At 50.9% G+C, this 17,339-nt stretch overlaps 1 protein-coding gene across 1 annotated transcript; it reads left to right on the forward strand.

The window, feature by feature from the left end:
- The first annotated feature begins 6,455 nt into the window (after positions 1-6,455).
- Positions 6,456-16,186, forward strand: LOC123354382 (chymotrypsin-like elastase family member 2A). The gene is made up of 8 exons (XM_044996393.1): positions 6,456-6,498; positions 6,791-6,879; positions 8,686-8,783; positions 9,647-9,775; positions 12,392-12,528; positions 14,438-14,583; positions 15,005-15,157; positions 16,169-16,186. Exons 1-8 carry the CDS (start codon positions 6,456-6,458, stop codon positions 16,184-16,186), a joined length of 813 nt encoding a protein of 270 aa, XP_044852328.1.
- Positions 16,187-17,339: the final 1,153 nt, after the last annotated feature.

Here is a 17,339-nt window from a genome sequence, read left to right on the forward strand (position 1 = left end):
ACACCTGCAAAACAAGACTGAGGGTTTGGCTATATGGGTATATTGGCCAGCAGGAACTTCCCATGTGGACACACACACCCCAGAATAGCTAGTGCACTTTAAATTCATCCCCTAACTTATTCCATAACTTGACCGCGTAAACAATCCCTTAATACAACAAGAGAGAATGTTGTCTTGTTTCTAGGGAATTAGTTCCTGCAGTGAAGGTGAAGTGTCTTCCTGTTGAAGGAAACTAGCCAAATGATCTTCATTTCTAACCAAAGTTCAGACATTTTGGAATAAATCTGTCACACTTTATATTAAGGGTATATTTAGAGTTTTAATAAATGTTAATTGATGTCCAACAACTTAATTATCTATCACTGATTATCATAGTAATAGATAACACATACTGCTCATGGCTGTAATGTTATCAAATGTTTATAACTATAAATGAACTCTTAACATAAAGGATGACTCAGAAGCCAAATCACCTCTCTTAAATACTTAGGAAAAGAAAAGGTTGTAGGACTGGTTTATGTATTTAAAAGGACAATTTGTAGAGTTTGGATGACCCTGTTTACAGATTTTCTTTGTTTTCTGGTCTGATCCCTCCCCCCCCGCCCCGCCCCGCCTTTGCTTTACACACTGCAGGTTATGGCAAACAACTTAGCTGAAGAACTGTGGACAACAGACTAACCCTGTGCTGGGGGAAGGGAAGCTATTTTGCTGCTTGAAATAAAGTCAAGTATCAGAGGGGTAGCCGTGTTAGTCTGGATCTGTAAAAGCAGCAAAGAATCCTGTGGCACCTTATAGACTAACAGACGTTTTGCAGCATGAGCTTTCGTGGGTGAATACCCACTTCTTCGGATGCAAGTAGTGGAAATTTCCAGGGGCAGGTATATATATGCAAGCAAGAAGCAAGCTAGAGATAACGAGGTTAGTTCAATCAGGGAGGATGAGGCCCTGTTCTAGCAGTAGAGGTGTGAAAACCAAGGGAGGAGAAACTGGTTCTGTAGTTGGCAAGCCATTCACAGTCTTTGTTTAATCCTGAGCTGATGGTGTCAAATTTGCAGATGAACTGAAGCTCAGTGCCCTACCTATAGGAACCCTAACCCTAGAGCTGGAAGCCCTACCCATAGGAACAATAACCCTAGCTCCAAGTGCCCTCCCCTTAGGAACCGTATCCCTAGTGCGGTAAGCCCTACCTATTGGAACCCTAACCCTAGCTCCACGTGCCCTACACATAGGAACCTGAACCATAGGGCGGGATGCCCTACCCATAGGTACCCTAACCCTAGCTCCAAGCGCCCTACCCTTAGGAACAAACGCTAGGGCGGAAAGCCCTACCTATAGTAAGCCTAACCCTAGCTCGAAGTGCCCGACCCATATGAACCCTAAGCCTAGGGCAGGAAGCCCTGCCTATAGGATCCCTAACCCTAGCTCCAAGTGCACTACCCTTAGGAACATTAACCCTAGCTCGAAATGCCCTACCCTTAGGAACCCAAACGCTAGGGCAGGAAGACCTACCTATAGGAACCCTAACCCTAGCTCAAAGTGCCCTACCCATAGGAAGCCTAACCCTAGGACTGGATGACCAACCCATAGGAACCGTAACCCTAGCACCAAGTGCCCTACCCTTAGGAACCCTAACCCTAGCGTGGGAAGCCCTACCCATAGGAACCCTAACCCTAGAGCTGGAAGCCATTCCCTTAGGAACCCTAACCCTAGGGTCGGAAACCCTACCCATAGGAGCCCTAACCCAAGTTCCAAGTAACCTACCCATAGGAACCCTAACCCTAGAGCTGGAAGCCATTCCCTTAGGAACCCTAACCCTAGGGTCGGAAACCCTACCCATAGGAGCCCTAACCCAAGTTCCAAGTAACCTACCCTTAGGAACCCTAACCCTAGGTCAGGAAGCCCTACCCATAGGAACCCTAACCTTTGCTCCAAGTGCCCTACCCTTGGGAACCCTAACCCAAGCTCCAAGTGCACTACCCATTCGAACCATAATCCTAGCTCCTAGTGCCCTACCCTTCGGAACCCTAACCCTAGGGCGGGAAGCCCTACCCATAGGAACCCTAACCCTAGCTCCAAGTGACCTACTCACAGGAAACCTAACCCTAGGTCCAAGTGCCCTACCCTTAAGAACCCTAACCCTAGAGCTGGAAGCCATTCACTTAGGAACCCTAACCCTAGGGTTCCAAGTACCCTACCCTTAGCAACCCTAAACCTAGGTCGGGAAGCCCTACCCATAGGAACCCTAACCCTAGCTCCAGGTGCCCTACCCATAGGAACCTTAACCCTAGCTCCAAGTGCCCTACCCTTGGGAACCCTAACCCTAGGGTGGAAAGTCCTACCCATAGAAACCCTAACACTAGCTCCAAGTGCCCTACCCATAGGAACTTTAACCCTAGCTCCAAGTGCCCTATCCTTGGGAACCCTAATCCTAGGGCGGGAAGCCCTACCCATAGGAACCCTAACCTTTGCTCCAAGTGCCCTACCCTTGGGAACCCTAACCCTTGGGCGGGAAGCCCTATCCATAGGAACCCTAACCCTAGCTCCAAGTGCACTACCCATTTGAACCATAACCCTAGCTCCTAGTGCCCTACCCTTGGGAACCCTAACCCTAGGGTGGGAAGCCCTACCCATAGGAACCCTAACCCTAGCTCCAAGTGACCTACTCATAGGAAACCTAACCCTAGCTCCAAGTGCCTTACCCTTAAGAACACTAACCCTAGGGCGGGAAGCCTTACCCATAGGAACCCTAACCCTAGCTCCAAGTGCCCTACCCTTAGGAACCCTTACCCTAGCACGGGAAGCCTTACCCATAGGAACCCTAACCCTAGGTTCAAGTGCCCTACCCTTAAGAACCCTAAACCTAGCACGGGAAGCCCTACACAGAGGAACCCTAACCCTAGCTTGAAGTGCCCGACCCTTAGGAACCCTAGCCCTAGGGCGGGGTGCCCTACCCATAGGAACCCTAACCCTAGCTCCAAGTGACCTACTCACAGGAAACCTAAGCCTAGCTCCAAGTGCCTTACCCTTAAGAACCCTAACCCTAGAGCTGGAAGCCATTCACTTAGGAACCCTAACCCTAGGGTTGGCCACCCTACCCGTAGGATCCCTAACCCTAGCTCCAAGTACCCTACACTTGGGGACCCAAACCCTAGGGTGGGAAGCCCTACCCATAGGAACCCTAACCCTAGCTCCAAGTGCCCTACCCTTAAGAACACTAACCCTAGGGCGGGAAGCCCTACCCATAGGAACCCTAACCCTAGCTCCAAGTGCTCTACCCATAGGAACCCTAACCTTAGCTCCAAGTGCCCTACCCATAGAAACCCTAAACCTAGCTCCAAGTACCCTACCCTTAGGAACCCTAACCCTAGGTCAGGAAGCCCTATCCATAGGAATCCTAACCTTAGCTCCAAGAGCCCTACCCATAGGAACCCTAACCCTAGCTCCAATTGCCCTACCCATAGGAACCCTAACCCTAGCTCCAAGTACCCTACCCTTAGGAACCGCAGCCATAGGACAGGAAGCCCTACCCATAGGAACCCTAACCCTAGCTCCAATTGCCCTACCCTTGGGAACCCTAACCCTAGGGCGGGAAGCCCTACCCAAAGGAACCCTAACCCTAGCTCCAGGTGTCCTACCCATAGGAACCTTAACCCTAGCTCCAAGTGCCCTACCCTTGGGAACCCTAACCCTAGGGCGGGAAGCCCTACCCATAGGAACCCTAACCCTAGCTCCAAGAGCCCTACCCATAGGAACTCTAACCCTAGGTCCAAGTGCCCTACATTTAGGAACCCTTTTCCTAGCTCCAAGTACCCTACCCTTAGGAACCCTAACACTAGGTAGGGAAGCCCTACCCATAGGAACCCTAACCTTAGCTCCAAGTGCCCTACCTATAGGACCTCTAACCCTAGGTCCAAGTTCCCTACCCTCAGGAACCCTAACCCTAGCTCCAAGTACCCTACCCTTAGGAACCGTAACCCTAGGAAGGGAAGCCCTACCCATAGGAACCCTAAACTTAGCTCCAAGTGCCCTACCTATAGAAACTCTAACCCTACGTCCAAGTACCCTACCCTTAGGAACCCTAACCCTAGGTCGGGAAGCCCTACCCATAGGAACCCTAACCCTAGTTCCAAGTGCACTACCCATTCGAACCCTAACCCTAGCCCCAAGTGCCCAACCCTTGGGAACCCTAACCGTAGGGCGGGAAGCCCTACCCATAGGAAACCTAAGCCTAGCTCCAAGTGCACTACCCATTCGAACCCTAACCCTAGCCCCAAGTGCCCTACTCTTGGGAACCCTAATTCTAGGGCGGGAAGCCCTACCCATAGAAACCCTAAACCTAGCTCCAAGTGCCCTACCCATAGGAACCCTAACCCTAGCTCCAAGTGCCCTACCCTTAAGAACCCTAACCCTAGCACGAGAAGCCCTACCCATAGGAACCCTAACCCTAGCTCCAAGTGCCCTACCCTTAAGAACCCTAACCCTAGGGCAGGAAGCCATTCCCTTAGGAACCGTAACCCTAGGGTTGGGCACCCTACCCATAGGAGCCCTAACCCTGGCTCCAAGTACCCTACCCATAGGAACCCTAACCTTAGCTCCAAGTGCCCTACCCATAGGAACCCTAACCCTAGGTACAAGTGCCCTACTTTAGGAACCCTAACCCTAGCTTCAAATACCCTACCCTTATGAACCCTAACCCTAGGTCGGGAAGCCCGATCCATAGGATCCCTAACCTTAGCTCCAAGTACCCTACCCTTAGGAACCGCAGCCCTAGGACAGGAAGCCCTACCCATAGGGATCCTAACCCTAGCTCCAAGTGCCCTACTCTTGGGAACCCTAACCCTAGCGCGGGAAGCCCTACCCATAGGAACCCTAAACCTAGCTCCAAGTGCCCTACCCTTAAGAACCCTAACCCTAGGGCGGGAAGCCCTACCCATAGGTACTTATTAATTAACCCAGAGTACGTATTAATACCTGGGGGGGGCATATCTCTCTATCAGTGTTATAGCGGGTGAACAATTTATGAGTTTACCCTGTATAAGCTTATACAGGATAAAACAGATTTATTTGGGGTTTGGACACCTCTGGGAATTGGGCATCTGAGTGTTAAAGACGGGAACAGTTCTGTAAGCTGCTTTCAGTTAAGTCTGCAGCTTTGGGGCACATAATTTAGACCTTAAGTCTGTGCTGGAGCAGACCAGCGTGTCTGTCTCAACAAGACAGGGTGCTGAAGTCCCAAGCTGGCAGGGAAAGCAGGGGCAGATGTAGTCTCGGCACATCAGTTGGCAGTTCCCAAGGGGGTTTCTGTGACCCAACCTGTCACACCTGGATCTGTCTAGTTTTTGTGCTGCCCGAAGTACAGAGGAGTTGGCTTAGGATCCCCTTTTGCAAAGCCTGCATGGTGCGTGCGTCAACTGGCAAGTGTCAACCACCGTGCTCACAAAGGTGGGAGACCTGGGCCAGGGAGCCCTTGAGCAACTGGGGTGTCTTTGTGGCGCCAGAAGTGGTCCTGGGGGGCCTAGGCAAGCTGGCCCATGACGTCCCATTGCTGTGATGGGGAAACAGACAGAGAAACTGTGCCAAGGGACCATGCCAGAGAGGCCAAAAGAAAGAGACAGCGCTGGAGCCTACCCAAACCAAGGAAAACCTAAACCTCACACGGCCCAGTGTGGTAGGACCCATATGCAGCAGCCTGGTGAGTTTCCAGCAGGAAGAGCTTTACCAGGGCTGTGAAAAAGTGATTACATACAGCTTACTTGGGGGCTGAAGGAGAAGGTGGTGGTGGTGGTGGGGAGGATTGTCTTTGGGTCTTTATATTTTTGGGGCTGGAGGCTCAAATTATTGCTCCCAAGGGCCCACTGGTCTCTGCATCTCACTCCCTGAAAAAAGGCCACTTAGGCAAGGGTCTAATAATATTCCGGAGCCTGTCCTGTCAATGCCGCCCCCCCCCATGCCTTTGCCCCTTTGGCCACATGCCAAAATGTCCTTCCTCACCCCTGCCCCAACCTTACCTAACCCTCAAACCCAGACCCTGGTGGCTTTGCCCTGAGCCTGATCCTTCCATTGCAACACCAGAGGCTCCTGGAGGACCTTGTGGACTAGGAGTTCCCCCATGAATTGCTGGAAGGAGATTTACACCCTCAAAATTCAGGTAATTTTCCCTTCCAGCCACATATTTATGACCAGGACTCAAGGTAGCGGGAGAGCGACCAGCTGCAACAAACAAAATCCGGCTCACGCAGCGCTCCCCACACAAGGCAGAGCGGAAGCCTGTATCTCAAGGTCCAGCTTTTTTTTAGCATTTGCACACACAGGAAAATGTCCCATGGTTGCAAAACCTTCCCACTGGTAACTAAGCCACATGCCCCCTCCCCAGGCCGTATCTCCCAGAGATAAGCGCTACAACCACATAAGAGGGCTCAGCAGAGGCGCTGCTCCTGACACAGCCACACGGCACCATGATCGGTATCCTGTTCGCTACCCTGACGCTGGCCGCTGGGGGTAAGTATCCCGCCTCGACATAGGTTTTCATCTGTTTTACCAACCGCAGATTTCTAGCTTGACACTGACCAGCAGCCTGGAGGTGCTCAGCTATCAGAGTGATGGGCACAATGTAAGGGTCAGAATAGACTATGGCTTAGAAATATCTGTATCGATAGAGAGGTCGCCAGATGGGGCCCTGACCCTACAGAAGAGCAGTTCAGCCATGTGTAACACAAAGATCAGGTCAGTTTTGGTTGGTGGCTTGATCTGTGCTGATTTCTAAAGCAGACCCCATCTTGTGTCCTTGCAGCCCTCAGTTGTGGGGACCCCGCCTACCCGCCTCTCTTGACCAGAGTGGTTGGAGGAGAAGATGCGAGACCATTCAGCTGGCCCTGGCAGGTTAGTGATTCCCGGGTTTGTTTGCCCAGCCCAGGATACCTTGAGCCATGTTGCCTTCCCATTATGTTGGGCCTTGTTTTGCTCAACCTACGCTCACATTGATGGCATTTCCCTGTCTGTTATGCGATAACTTTTGAACACGGTATCCGATAAATTCCAAACTTCCAGGGAATGTTGTAGGCATCAGTGGTCAAAGCCCGACTGAGTTTACCGAAAATTGGAAAACGAGAAGGCAGAAAGGCTGAGGACACCTGGAGCCCCCTGCATCTGGTTAGCTGACCCAGCAGCTTTAGCTGGGTCTATAATAATAGACATAGATCAAAGAAGCAGTTGATGGCAGCCATTGACCCCGTCTAGTGTAACAATACACCCCAGATCACAGCCCTGCCCATCATCCCAAGGGAGTGGGAGATTTTGACCCCCGAAGGAAAGAAATAATTTAACAAATTATACAAGCGGCATTGTTTACACGTATCCCTGATGTGAGGGGGATGGGAGGGCAGCACACAAGGAGCTTGGGGGGTAGAATGGGGAATGCAACTTAAGGACCCCTGGTGCGTGAGGTGAGCTCAGCCTACGAAGGCAATGAAGTGGTTGACCGTGTAGGTGTATCATGGCTGTATTCTGAATGGGACACACTACAAGGACAACTGGCCTTGTGCTTAAGGTGCTGGAAGGGATATGAGTACTGAGTTCTATCCCCAGCTCTGCCACTGACTCACTGCCTGCCCTTAAGCAAGTCACTTAGCACTCAAGCCAGCTCCCATTGAAATCAGAGAGGGAGGAGGAACTCACCCTGGCTTCAATGGGTGTGGGAACTGGCTCTCTTTGCGCCCAGGGCCATGTGGTGAGTGCTTTGATAAGCTTGTCATTAAATAGCAAATAAAAAGCATGCTGGGAAATGACACTGACATGCTATTTTGGGACACGGTACCTCAGTTTCTGATCCTCCTCCCAAGGGCGCATGTCGGGATTCATTTGCCAATCCTGGAGCTCCTCCTGTGGCAGGTGCTAAAGACAAATTACCAATTAATGACGACTGTTAACCTTCCGGCTGTGCAGCGTTACTGTGCTCTTTTAAGGAACTAACTGGGGAATAAAGTGATTCCCGTCTACAGCTGATAGGTTAGCTAAGTGTCAAAGCATGCTGGGATCCATCAGGGTGAAAGCTCCAGAGGAACAAGAGATCGATGTCATTACATTTTGCTGGGTATGCAGAGCCATACTCAGCAAGTAACTGGTGTCTCACAATAGGGACTATTTAACTCCTAGAATACATTGAAAAAGTCGCACCTATGTAGCTCTTCACCTGTTCAAAGGTTAATAAATGACACCCCTGTAAAGTTGATACAATCCCCATGGCATATCTGGGCAAACGGTGGCAGAGAAGCTAAGCAACCCACCCATGGTCACACAACCAGTCAAAGGCAAAACAGAAGTGACAACTTGGGAGTTCCCAGATCCCTGTTTCCCTAGATTCCATTTCCATGATCAGGTCACTCGCCCACTAAACCCAGTGAAATATTTAAAAAACAAAAATCCCAAACCACCTACAGGGACCTATTTCTACACAGAGTGACACAGAGGTGTTTCATGAACCCATTTATTCTGTAGCAAAGACAACCCTCCGTTTGGCCCATGCTTAGTAAATAGCTTTGGGAAAGCAGCACCAAAATGAAACTTTGGATAAAAGCCTTTTCACAAGCGAGTGATCTGGATCCGGAGCACTTGGGTGCTCAGCTTTTCACCTTCCCAACAGAAGGAGAGGTCGATCCGTGAGCAGCATTCTTATCGTATCGTTCCTAGGTGTCCCTGCAATACAGTTCCAGTGGTAACTGGTATCACACCTGTGGGGGAACCCTCATTGCACCCAACTGGGTCCTGACAGCTGCTCACTGCATCAGGTACGTTAGCTGCAGAATCCCGGGGAATCATTTCTTTGAAGTCAATGTGCAGAAAGCTGTAAATGCTCTGAGGGAAAGAGAAAGTTAAAGCATATTAATAACAAGCTCTCCCCACCACAGGTCTAGATCCTGTCTCTGGCAGTGGCCCCTACCTGATGATACACTGGAAGGGGAAAACTTCATTCCTCTTCCCCAGCTTATGCCATGCCCTGCACTGTTGGCTTTATTTTTGCATGTATAGCTATGGGTTATTAAATTATCCAGCCCTTTTTAAAATCAGCTGGGCTCTCTTTACAAGCACACGTAGCAGTGAGTTCCATAGGCTCACTAGCTCACCCACTTCCATGAGGAAATATTCACACATGCACTGGGGCTGGTTACTACCACTGCAGTTACAGGAAGCATCATCAGAGCAGATTTGAGCTCCCACGGGCTGGCTGTGTGTGAGGTAGAATTGCCAGGGTGCACAATACTATTACACACACCTATGTACCAGTGGAGATGCTTTTGTAATAGACATTGTCACCCTACCAGAGAGGCCTTCTGAATTGCTGGGGTGCGCCAGGAAACGGCAGCCTCACGCTCCGAAGATCAGCTGGGGCCCAAGTTTAGCAGGAATCTTGGCAGGAGTCAGAGGACCATGTGGAGGTGCAGCCTCTAGTGACTATAGGTTCCAGCATGCAGTGCTCCATCTTAAGCCAACTAACGGCTGTTAATATAGCTCAATGCATGCTGGCACCTGCAGGTTTCAGAGGGTTCCCATTGGAGACCCCTTGGCCACCCTTCCCAAAGAGGCGTGTGAATGCACAGCAAGCAGGGAGCTACATATCTGAGCAGCTCTCCCTATTCGTTTTCCTCCCCAGCTCTTCTCGGACCTATCGAGTGTTCCTTGGCAAATACAACCTAAAGGCTACTGAAGAAGGATCGATTGCAGTCAGTCCAGAAAAAATCATTGTCCATGAAGACTGGGACTCAAGCCGTCTTGCAGATGGGTAAGTTGATAGCAGCTATTTATACAAAGTCTGAGATATGGCCCCAAACCAAACCCCTCGGTCCAAACACCCCCACGCTGTGGGCAGCTCCAAATCTGGAGCCAGTTGTTACAGCATAGGCTCAAATTGATGATTCCAAAATTCTGGGAGATTGGCTGTGGGGGGTGGGCAACCCTTTCCCCATTCAAACCCTTGTCACATTATGGAGGATGGGCGCGCCTGGCTCAGCGAGCAGACGCCCATCACCCCCAAAGGGACAGAGGCCAGTGCAGGAGCCACCTCCCCAATAATGAAGTGATGCCTTCAGCCTCCACTATCTCAGAAACTTTCAGACACATTCACCTGAGATGCTGACCACGTGTGGCTGTTAAAGAGTCCACAGCAGGTTTCGTAAGAGTACAGGTGAATTAACCCCAGTGTCCCTAGCCAAATTCCAGCTATTGCAACTGAATTCAATTCAATGCCTGCATGGCAGAGCTGTGCATTGCTAAACAGCTGCCTTGCTCGACCCAACAGCGTCTCCTGCATCTTAGCAGTGGGTGAAGAGAGCTCTCACCAGACAGGTGTGTGGAGAGGTTCATTTAATACATACGTTTAATGTATGTAAAGTCCTTTGAAATCCTCAGATGAAAGGTGCTACTAGAAGTGCCAAGTATTATTAGTAACTTGGATTGATGCCACGTTGCTGAAGGACTCCTTGGTTCTGCTAAAGTCCTAGTCCATTAGCTCCGCTAATCAGCTGAGTTCCCAACTTTCTGTGTGCTGTGTCCCCAAGTATGTGGCCAAGCCCAGCTTCTCAAGGCATTAGTACAAGAACTACGATGTAAGAACGGACATACTGCGTCAGACCAATGGTCCATCTACTCTAGTATTTTGTCTTCTGATACTGGCCAGTGCCAAACGCTTCAGAGGGAATGAACAGAACAGGTCAACCATCAAGTGACAGTCGGAGGCTTAGGGACACCCAGAGCACAGGGCTGCAACCCTGACAATCTTGGCTAATGGCCATCAATGGACCTGTCCTCCAGGAACTTATCTAGTTGTTTTTTGAACCCCATTATAGTTCTGACCTTCACAACATCCCCTGACTGTGTTGTGTGAAGAAGTACTTCCTTATGTTTGTTTTAAATCTGTTGTCTATTAATGACCCCCTGGTTCTTGGATTACGTGAAGGAGTAAATAACACTTCCTTATTCACTGTTTCCACACCAGTCATGATTACATAGACCTCTATCATCTCTCCTCTTAGTCATCTCTTTTACAAGCTGAAAAGTCCCTGTCTTTTTAATTTCTCCTCATACAGAAGCTGTTCCATACCCCTAATCATTTTTATTGCCCGTCTCTGTGCCTTTTCCAATTCTAATATATCTGTTTTGAGATGGGGTGCCCAGAACTGCACGCAGTATTCAAGTGTGAGCATATCATGGATTAATAGATTGGCATTGTGATATAATGATAACTGCCCAGGGTTGAAATGCCTCCATTAGGGGCCTTAACACCAAGCAGTTGAGAAACGTGCTACATTATGTTATCTACCAAACGTAGGGCTGAACACCATTAAACAGAGCTAGACTGTGTCCAACTGCAGCCAACACTTTTAGATTCCACTTGTTTATTACGCCTCAGTCTAGCAGTTACAGGGGGCAATATAATGATGTTTCTTTAGGCTCAGGAAGGCTTGAAAAATTACTTAAACGCTGCCCCTGTCTGGAGAGGAAAGGCACAGCTCACTGCCCTACCGTGAGGGAAGCGTTTTGGCAAACTCCGAGTGGTAAAAAGAAAAACATGGAATCATTGATGCTCTCATGCACCAGATGAGCCCTTGTACGTTTGGATGCTGACTCAGCAATAAACTGAAACACAAACCTCACAGGCCTCACACAAGGAAAGTCCTGGTGCTCCAACAGGGCCGGGGGGCATTAAGGGATGTGTCTGAGGTGGAGTAAGGGCCGCACAGACTGGAGGAGGAGTTATGCCTCTTGAACTCTTTTATCCATGGGGGGATTCCAAGACAGAGCCAAAGGTCTCACTCCCCCGGCCCCGACAGAACACCTGCCCCAGCCTGAGAAGGAAGCCCCAGGCTGACAGGCCATCTCCTGGGAGTCTCTGAGTAGAAGGATGAGTCGGTAACAGCATGGGCATCTCTGAAGGGAGACGCCCACCCACCGCAGGGAGCTGAATGGAAACGAGTGCTTTAAATCAGGGAACCCGGACGAGTCTGAAGCTCCAGGAGCCTCTCTATATATTCTCCAGAAGCTCTCACAGTCACACGCTGTGTTTACCCCAAAGCTTGACAGAGACAGGCCAAGCCGCTCAAACTGAGCCCCGTGTGGGCAGAGGAGCTGCAGATGCTGGGCCTGGATTTCCACATGGGTTTTGGGCCACGGGGAAGGAAAATCAAGGTGCTCCACTGTGTGGGTGTGGTATGGGCAACGCCAAGGGGTGGGACGCCTCTGCCATGGCCTGAGGACATTCCTCCCCCTAAAGACAGGGGCCCCTCTTTCGAATAGACAGAGCCCTCGATAAATGCTGCGTATTAATGGGTCTGTGTTTTCTTCCACGCTCCCTCTGTCCATGCTCCCTCCTCCACCCCGGCTTGTGCACACGGGAACACAGCAACGACATCGCTTTGATCAAACTCTCCCAGAGCGTCGCCCTGAGCGATCAAATCCAGCCGGCCTGCCTCCCCCCGGCCAACCGTCTCCTGGCCTCTGGCGTGGTCTGCTACGTCACAGGCTGGGGAAGGCTGCAGAGTAAGTGTTAATACAGCTCAGTGGGAACACTAAGGGCTTGGCTACACTCGTGAGCTGCAGCGCAATAAAGGAGCCCCGGGTGCACTAGCTCACTCCCCGTCCACGCTGGCCAGGCACATAGAGCGCCCTGACGCCGCAGCTACAGCTCCCGGTGCTCCACCTCGGCGAGTGAAATAACGTTTGCTGCGTCCCCGCTGGAGCGCTGCGGCGCCAGGGCGAATGGGGTGTCGCATTACTGAGCTCTGATCAGCCTCCGGAAACGGCCCATAATCCTCAAGTGGCCACTCTTGTCGTCGTTTTTGAATCACTGCAGGAATGCTGATATGTCCTTTGTTTCTGACAGCCAGCTGCTTATCTGCTCTGAGACAAAGCAACCTTTAGTGTGGAATGCTGTGTGTGGGAGGGGGAGAGGGGGAGGTCTGCTGCTGTCTGATCTTACAAGACAGCATGCTGACATGCTCTCAGCCCCCCAAAAGCCCACTCTCTCTCCCTCCACATACACCCAACACACTCCCTGTCACACTCAGGGGCGGCTCTACAAATTTGGCCGCCCCAAGCAGTCATGCCCGGGAGGCGCCCCCGAGCCGCGGGAGTAGCGGACCTCCCGCGGGCATGACTGCGGAGGGTCCGCTGGTCGCGCGGCTCGGCTGGACCTCCCGCAGCTGCGGGCGGTTCGCTGGTCCGGCGGCTCCGCTTGAGCTGCCGCAGTCATGCCTGCGGCAGGTCCAGCCGAGCCGCGGGACCAGCGAACCGTCCGCAGTCATGCCTGCGGGAGGTCCACTGGAGCCGCCGGCCAAGCGTCCCCTCCGCAGTCATGCCTGCGGCAGGTCCGCTGCTCCCGGGGCTCCGGTGGACCTCCTGCAGGCATGACTGCAGCAGGTCCGCCGGCCCAGCCTGCCGCCCCCCCGGGAAAGGGCCGCCCCAGGCGGGTGCTTGCCCCGCTGGGCTCTGGAGCCAGCCCTGGTCACACTCCACCCCACCCCGCGCCCCTTTGAAAAGCACATTGCAGTCACTTGCATGCTGGGATAGCTGCCCATAAATGCACCACTCCCAATGCTGCTGCAAGTGCATTAAATGTGGCCACACCAGCGCGCTGTCAGCTGTCAGTGGGGACAGACGGCAGCGCTTTCCCTACTGCGCTCTGCGAAGGCTGGTTTAACTCACAGAGCTCTACATCTGCAAGCGTAGCCATGCCCCAAATCCGTCTGTGTTAATGTCTCCTTTGGGATTGACTGGAATAAGGTTATTTTTTCCAGTGCCCCTTAGCCCTCAATTCAAAGAGAGATCTGACCAGGCTCTGGCTCCACTCCTGCAGCAGGGATGTTCTTGCATTTTCCTTGCTAAATATTTAGCTTTTGTTAGGATCCTAGCTGAGACCTCGAGGTGCAATTGTAACCCAAGTCAGAGCGGTCTGAAGACTGGTGGGGCTGTTAGTGCTCATGGAAGACTTGAAAAGCCGCTTTAAAGAAGTGAATGTTAGTGATAGACAGCCAGCCTGGAACAGGGAAGTCCCCATGCAGAGAACGGGTACAATGCAGGCAACAGCCTTGTGCTTCAATCCTGACCAGGATGCATCACCTAGAGAGGTGAGAGCACAGAGCAGCAATCCTGGCCTATTCCTTCCTTGGCCTGTTTGCTGATGCTACTGCTAGTAAGGTGCTGGTATGTGATAAAGTGGTAGGCCACCAGGTGATTTCCCATGCGATAGTGACAGAGAGCCATTGTTAAAATGGATGAGGATTATCCAGCTAGTTCAGACACTTTTCTGAAGGAGGGCTGCAATAAGCACTGGATTCTGCAAGCCCTCTGTGCTGGGAATCCCTGTTGACTCTTGTACCTGGACATGTTATTTTGCTATTTCTTGACTGCCAGGAGCTAATGCTACTCCCTTGTTTCTGTTCCCTCCCAGCAAACGGCGCTCTCCCAGATATACTGCAGCAAGGGCCATTGGTCGTGGTGGATTACGCCACCTGTTCCCTGCCTGCCTGGTGGGGTAGCACAGTAAAAACCACCATGGTCTGTGCAGGCGGCGACGGGGTGATCTCCAGCTGCAACGTGAGTCCAGAGAACTTGGCAGTTATGGGCGTGGCTTTAGAGAGTTCTGCATTATGGGAAGGGACGCTGAAGATGGGGCAGGGTACTAGGATCTACCCCTTCTAGATGGGTTTTGAAACCCCTTCATAGAGGCTGATAGCAAATTAACATGTTGAAGGAGTATTTAATAAACCCTGCAAGAGGGATCCACCTCAAACCCCTGGATCCAAAGTCTCCCTACATGTTGGACCTGAACATGGCAGCTGGGAGCCATCTCATGAGATGGAACCTATATTCATTTCATTCACACTCCTGCCTTTCTCCCATGTCCCATCTCCAGTTATACAAGACCCGTGACAGTGATTTCTCTGCTCATGCACCATAGAAAGATGTGGATTTTTCCAAACTGGCGTTCAATGATTGTGCCTCTCCTTCCTTGCAGGGGGACTCTGGCGGCCCACTGAACTGCAGAAGTGCTGATGGCACGTGGGAAGTGCATGGCGTAGTCAGCTTTGGCTCCTCGCTAGGCTGTAATTATTACCGCAAACCCTCTGTCTTCACTCGAGTCTCCGCTTTCAACAGCTGGATCGCTACGGTAAGGGTCTAGTGTCTACATGCGCGATTTCAACTTTACGTGTACAGCCGGAGGGGGGGCGTGGCCTCAAGCTTTAAAGGTCCTGGGGCACCAGGTGTGGCTGGGAGTCCCAGGGTCTTTAAATCACCCAGGGTGCTCCCAGCTGCAGAGGTGGCTGGTAGCCCCCGGGCAAACCAAAGGGCCTGAGGGTCCAGCCACCGTGGAGCTCCAGGCCCTTTAAATGCCAGCCCCAGACCGGCTGCCAAAGCTGCGGGCGGGATTTAAAGGGCTCCTCTGGGCTCCCTGCCGTGGCGGGAAGCCCAGTGGAGCCCTTTAAATCCCTCCCGCAGCTCCGGCGGCCGGGCCGGGGCAGCATTTAAAGGGTTCCTCCGGGCGGGATTTAAAGGGCTTAGGGATATAATTTTGAGTATATGCGGTTTTCGCTTTACACGCTAACCGTGGAACGGAACCCCTGCGTAAGATAAGACTTGCCTGGTGCACATCTAAATTCACCCCGTAACTTATTCCATAATAACTTCACCGCATAGACAATCCCTTCACACACCAAAAGAGAATGTTGTCTTGTTTCTAGGGAATTAGTTCCTGCAGCGAAGGTGAAGTGTCTTCCTGTTGAATGGAACTATCCAAATGATCTTCATTTCTAACCAAAGTTCAGTCATTTTGGAATAAATCTGTCACACTTTATATTAAGGGTATATTTATAGAGTTTTAATAAATGTTAATTGATGTCCAACAACTTAATTAGCTATCTATTAGTATGGTAATCAGCAACACATGCTGCTCATGGCTATAATGTTATCATCAAATATTTATTAACTATAAATGAACCCATAACATAAAGGATGACTCAGAAGCCAAATCACCTCTCTTAAATACTTAGGAAGAGAGAGGGTTGTAGGACTGGTTTATGTATTTAAAGGGAAAATTTGTAGAGTCTGGATGACCCTGTTTACAGATTTTCTTAGTTTTCTGGTCCGATTCCCCCCCCACTTTGTTTTATACTTTCTGCAGGTTATGGCAAACAACTAATCTGAAGAGCCGTGGACAACAGACTAACCCTGTGCTGGGGGAAGGGAGGCTATTTTGCTGCTTGAAATAAAGTCGTAATCACGAAATTCCAATCCGATGAGGAGCTGAAGGAATCTGTGCATAATAAATAATCAACATTTGTTTGCAACATAGGTGTATAGCCTGTGCTGCGGGGAAAGGGAGGGTTTAGGATGGAAGCGCATGACAACAGTTGCAGGAAGTGATGCAATGGACATTTTCTTCCATTAGATAAAACCCAACGTGAATGGAAGTGGAATATGAAGCACGACACAAGAATGAGGGGTGGGGGGGGCTCACCCAGAGCCATCTCCTTCCACGGTGGTTGCCACGAGAAATGGGTGTTGTCACCCTAGTGCCCCCCACACTCCCTTCCAACCCCACATTCCCGTACTAGGCTCCAGCTGCCAACTCCCCCTTTGCCTCACACCTGAACATGGGGGAATTATAAGAACTATAAATCCCAAGAGGTGATCCTGGAGCGGCGCTGGCTGAAGAACATGCCGTAGAGCAGGGAACCGCCTGAAAGCTACTTTGAAATATCAGGGGGGCTTTCAAAGACTGAGGATAATTTCTGATGATACATTTTGACCCTTTTAAGGGGAATGGAGCCCATGGTGCTTATCTCTTCCCAGCAGCCCATAAATCTCATACCAACAGGAGTTCCATGCGCACCTGCAGAGGGGAAAGGCAAGCCAGTGTTCATTTTTCTACCATTATAAAATGTAACCCACTTGGAAAGAGTTAGTGAAAGGCCATAAATTCACCCTCTCTGCCTTGAGCTTTCAGAGCCGGGAACTACCCAATAGAAACAGCCTGGAAGGACTGAGGGCCACCTACATCCCCGTTGCCTTTAGTTAAATGATCCTAACAAAGAAGCTCTGATCCTCCAGAAAGGAGCAAAACCGATGCCAGACAATTGGTCAATTCAGTCCTGCACACGTGAGCAAGAATCAGGATGAGCTATGGCCTGGGGAACGTTCCGACTCAAAGCCAGCTGGCTAAGGGAAGCTGCAATGATGTCAAGGGAGGGGGCAAAGGACAGTAAGTGCTCACAGTAGCAGTAACTTACGTGTCTTTTGAGAGAGCACGTTCCAGCACAGTGCAGGGAATGTACGGTAGCGAACCGCAGGGC

Source organism: Mauremys mutica, chromosome 21 (assembly GCF_020497125.1).
Source record: "Mauremys mutica isolate MM-2020 ecotype Southern chromosome 21, ASM2049712v1, whole genome shotgun sequence".
Taxonomy (NCBI): Eukaryota; Metazoa; Chordata; order Testudines; family Geoemydidae; genus Mauremys; species Mauremys mutica.

What these genes read in the sequence shown, in the direction of transcription:
- LOC123354382 (XM_044996393.1), top strand. Translation starts at nt 6,456, where the DNA reads ATGATCGGTATCCTGTTCGCTACCCTGACGCTGGCCGCTGGGG. An exon ending in TCAAGCCGTCTTGCAGATGG is followed by an intron (nt 9,776 to 12,391) that starts GTAAGTTGATAG and finishes ACGGGAACACAG; the next exon opens with CAACGACATCGCTTTGATCA. An exon ending in GGGTGATCTCCAGCTGCAAC is followed by an intron (nt 14,584 to 15,004) that starts GTGAGTCCAGAG and finishes CCTTCCTTGCAG; the next exon opens with GGGGACTCTGGCGGCCCACT.